The sequence below is a fragment of the Silene latifolia genome, chromosome 1 (assembly GCF_048544455.1).
Source record: "Silene latifolia isolate original U9 population chromosome 1, ASM4854445v1, whole genome shotgun sequence".
Classification (NCBI taxonomy): Eukaryota; Viridiplantae; Streptophyta; class Magnoliopsida; order Caryophyllales; family Caryophyllaceae; genus Silene; species Silene latifolia.
Window position 1 is genome coordinate 79,274,562 of NC_133526.1, and position 5,124 is coordinate 79,279,685.

Genomic DNA, 5,124 nt, shown 5'->3' on the forward strand with positions numbered 1-5,124 from the left:
CCTCCATCCCCAGTCTCCCAATCTCACACAGTAACCGACTATACACTGAAGTGTGTAGCCCTACCTGATTACCCATCGCAACAGTTAATCCTCGCCACCAGTGGGGGGACCGCAGCCAATCCCCACCTAAATCCCGCTCATAAACGAGCGATAACCCTGTCTCTTAATGTGCACATCCGCTCCCGTGATGGGTTCCACGGAGGGCGAACTAGGGCGTGAAGCCACTCCCGCATGTGACTCCACCACAATCATCACAACACCACCATACCACAACCACCACCACAACACCAACACTCTGATGATCAGCAGATAACAATAAACACAATAAAATCACATCTTAATTCAACCAACAGAAACTGAGTAAGGAAACCCTACCTTAGCAACAACAACAATGCAGAGAATCAGGCACTAGAACGACTCCTCTACGAAGTCCTCGCCGACGAAAGGATGAAGGATTGAATACGATTGCTAAGATTGTCCACACACACATACACAGGAGAGATTAGGAGTGATTAGAGCGTCGTACGTTTGATTAGGTTTTGTAAAATGATGTTTAGAAACTGATTATCGAAATTATATAACCTCTAATTACTCCCGAATCAAACCGCTGAAATATTACTCGCCAGACCGGATACTCGATCGAGTATAAAGTATACTCGGCTGAGTATCCTCTACTCGGTCGAGTATTCATCATACTCGGCCGAGTATTCCTCGGCAGTAGCAAAACAGACTACACGACCCATACTACTCGACCGAGTAGGCTATACTCGGTCGAGTACCAGCCTATAAAATCCGTAGTATTACAGTCTTCCCCCCTTAAAAATAACTTCGTCCCCGAAGTTCACACTCTACCCGAAAAACACATCAAAACGACCTCCCGACGCAACATACCAACACTATACAAGCACAAAACATCACAAAACCCGACTAACCCGACTCAAACTAAGACAAAAACACACATGTGACCATCTCCTACCCCCTTAAAAAGACAACGGTTACGTCCCCGTAACCAACCATACTTGATTAAAAAGATTAGGAAAATGCTCTCGCATAGCCTCCTCTGGTTCCCATGTGGCCTCTTCCACATTGTGATTGGACCAAAGGACCTTGAGTAAGACGGTCTCACCATTCCGTGTCTTGCGTACTTTGCGGTCTAGAATCTCCTTAGGAACCTCAGCATAAGACAAAGACTCATCAAGCTCGATGTTCTCAACCTCAAGTACATGTGACGGGTCACTCACATACTTCCGGAGCTGTGAAACATGAAAGACATTGTGGACTCTATCCAAAGCTGGTGGTAAGGATAACCTGTAGGCTACCTCGCCTATGCGGTCCAAAATATCATAAGGACCTATAAACTTCTGGCTCATCTTGCCTTTCTTTCCAAATCTCATCACCCCTCGCATAGGTGACACTTTCAAAAGGACCTTGTCACCTACTGCGAACTCTATGTCTCTGCGGTGCAAGTCGGCATAACTCTTCTGACGATCTTGAGCTGCTCTCATCTTTTGACGAATTACCCGAACTTGCTCAACCATATCTTGTACCAGCTATGGTCCTAGAACCGCTGCCTCTGAACTGTCGTCCCAACAAACTGGACTTAGGCACTTCCGGCCATACAAAGCCTCAAAAAGTGCCATCCCGATACTGGTATGGTAACTGTTGTTATAAGAAAACTCGATCAGATCAAACCTGTCCTCCCAGCTACCCCCAAACTCCATGGCATATGCTCTCAACATGTCCTCCAGGGTCTTGATAGTCCTCTCAGTCTGAGCATCAGTTGCAGGATGAAAAGCTGTGCTCATCTTCAAGGTAGTACCCATCAACTCCTGCAATTCTTGCCAAAACTTGGATATAAACCTCGCATTACGGTCAGACACTATATACTTAGGTATGCCATGTAACCGAACCACATGCCTCCTATAACCCAAGGCCAGCTGCATCTTAGACCAGGTATCTTTCATAGGGATAAAATGAGTTGACTTTGTCAACCGATCAACAATTACCCAGATCATGTTATTACCTTGCTGTGACTTAGGTAACCCAACCACGAAGTCCATAGATATCGAATCCCACTTCCACTCAGGTACTTCCAAGGATTGAATCTTACCTTGTGGTCTCCGCTGCTCACCCTTGACCCTCTAACATGTCAAACACCTAGCCACGAACTCAGCTACATCCCTCTTCATGTTTAGCCACCAGAAAGTCTTCTTAAGGTCTTTATAAAGCTTATCACCACATGGGTGAACCGAATAAGGAGTGCAATGAGCCTCTGTCAAGATCACTCTCCTCAAATCTGCATCCTCAGGGACACACCATCTCCCATCAAAACAAACACTCCCATCTGTATGGATAGAAAACCTGGAAATTGTGCCACTCTCCACTCTAGACTTCCACTCTTGGATCTTTGGATCAAGCTCTTGCTTACCCTTGATGTTCTCATACAAATACGGCTCGATCGTCAAATCCCCGATGGCATCCCCTTTCCTTATCATAAAGATCCCCATCTTAGACATCTCATCCCTTGGCTTCAGCAAAGACATGGTTGTACATAGCGAATGAACGCTCTTCCTACTCAGGGCATCTTCAACAACATTAGCCTTACCCTCATGATAGATGATCTCCATATCATAATCCCCGATCAGCTCCATCCATCGTCTCTATCGCATATTAAGCTCCTTTTGGGTGTAGATATACTTCAGACTCTTATGATCTGAAAACACCTTAAAGGTTGCCCTATAAAGGTAGTGCCTCCAAATCTTAAGAGCAAAAACAACTGCACCCAGTTCTAGATCATGAGTAAGGTAGTTCTCCTCATATAGCTTCAGCTGCCTTGAAGCATAAGTTATAACCTTCCCTTCCTGCATCAACACACAACCCAGACCATTCTTTGAAGCATCGGTATATACTTCAAAGTTCTCACATCCCTCTGGCAAAGCTAGAATAGGAGTTGTGGTCAAACGTTCCTTTAAGGTCTGGAACGCCATCTCACAACTCTCATCCCAAATAAATCTGGTCTCTTTCCTCATCAAAGCACTCATAGGACGTGCTATGGTATAAAAGTCTTTCACGAACCTCCTGTAGTAGCCTGCAAGGCCCAAGAAACTCTGAACCTCAGCAACACTCTTCGGTGACTCCCACTTGGTCACAGCCTCAATCTTGCTAGGATCCACGGACACTCCTTTCTTATATATGACATGACCCGGAAAAGCCACTTCTTCTAACCAGAACTCACACTTTGATAACTTGGCATAAAGATGGTTCTCTCTCAGAGTCTGGAAAACGATCCTCAGGTGCTCCTCGTGTTCTTCCCTAGTCTTAGAGTAGACTAAAATGTCGTCAATGAAGATAACCATGAACTTATCCAAAAACGGACTGAAAATTTGGTTCATCAAATCTATGAAAGCTGCTGGTGCATTGGTCAAACCAAAAGGCATCACCACGTACTCATAGTGACCATAACGGGACCGAAAAGCTGTCTTTGGAATATCCTCATCTGCTATCCTCAATTGGTGATAACCTGACCTTAAATTGATCTTGGAAAACACACTTTCTCCACTCAGTTGATCAGACAAGTCATCAACCCTAGGCAAAGGATACTTGTTCTCCATTGTGACACGGTTAAGCTCCCTGTAGTCGATACATAACCTCATGCTCCCATCTTTCTATTTTACAAACAATACTAGAGCTCCCCAAGGTGACACATTTGGCCGGATATAACCCTTGTCTAACAGCTCATTCAATTGTTTCTTCAACTCAGCTAGCTCTTTAGATGCCATACGATATGGTGCTTTAGATATAGGACATGTTCCTGGTTTAAGCTCCACATTGGAGTCAACATCTCTCTTTGGTGGCAACTCCGGTATCTCTTCATGAAAAACGTCATCAAACTCTCCCACCATAGGTATATCAGCAGCTGTCTGCGGCTCTACTCGACGATCTCTTACTTGACAAAGAATCAAAGGACATTTCTTCCTCAAGCATGACTTTAAGTTCATCACAGCAATGAACTTACACTTAGGTCTCACAACAAACCCTTTATAAGACACCCTTATACGCTTGGGACCCCTTAAACTTTCTTTTGCCGAAAATATATCTTGGCATCATACTTACCCAACTAATCCATCCCGACAATCACCTCAAACCCATCCATAGATAACTCTAGCAGGTCTACCGGTAAATCTACCCCTCCAACTAGCATAGACACTCCCTTGTACAACTTAACACATGACACTGACTCCCCAGAAGGTATAAACACATCATCCTTTACCAACTCAAACTCCCCCAAGCCCATAGACAAAGCATGACTCCTAGACACAAATGAATGTGTTGCCTCCGAGTCAAACAAAACAAAAGACGGTACATTATGAACAAGAAAGGTACCGGTAACTACATGTGCATCATTCTGTGCTTCCTGCTTATCCATCATGAAGAGCTTCCTGCTGCTTTTTTGGCCTCCCCCTTGAACCGAAGCATTAGAAGTACTCGGCTTGGTAACCGAATTTTGGGTGACACTGTTGTTCGGGCGCTGATAAGATCCTCCACTGTTGCGATTAAAACCGCCATTGTTGATATGTCCACCCTGATTACCCCATGATCCACCCTGCCGGTTGCTAGCAAAGCTCTGACTCGGACCCTGTGAGAAGTTCCCCTGAAAAGCACCCGAGCCTACTCCAGTCCTGGCACTCGTGTAGTCGCGTCTATTGTGGCCTATGCCACCACAGTTGATGCAAGAAAGGTTGGAGTTGTCACTCACACTCTGACCACCACCTCTACCCCAACCTCGGGATCCCCCAGAGAAACCAGCCCCACCAAAAAAAGCCTTGGCATGATTTAAGTTGCCCTTCTTGTTACCCGACTAATTGTTGTTTCCACTATCAGCCTTTCTCTTCTCAGCAGCAGTCCTCTCTGTAGCTTCCTTTGAGATATCTACCAACCTCTCAGCTTGACCAGCCCTCAAGTACACATCCTTAAGATCAGTGATGACTCCAGCTGGAAAACGGTTCATGATCTTAGCTGACAAACCTCTCTCAAAGCGAAGAGCCAAACCCCTCTGCCCTAGCTGCATGTCCACAGCATAACGAGATAACTCAAGGAACCGGTGATAGTACTCGGTGACTGTCA

The 5,124-nt window shown here is 45.3% G+C and overlaps 1 protein-coding gene across 1 annotated transcript; it reads right to left on the reverse strand.

Annotated features, from left to right (window-relative positions):
* Window positions 1-2,845: 2,845 nt before the first annotated feature.
* LOC141649229 (uncharacterized) lies at window positions 2,846-4,294 on the reverse strand. The gene is made up of 4 exons (XM_074457925.1): window positions 4,139-4,294; window positions 3,679-3,986; window positions 3,076-3,375; window positions 2,846-2,861 (listed from the first exon to the last, which is right to left on the reverse strand). Exons 1-4 carry the CDS (start codon window positions 4,292-4,294, stop codon window positions 2,846-2,848), a joined length of 780 nt encoding a protein of 259 aa, XP_074314026.1.
* Between the last annotated feature and the right edge of the window lie 830 nt (window positions 4,295-5,124).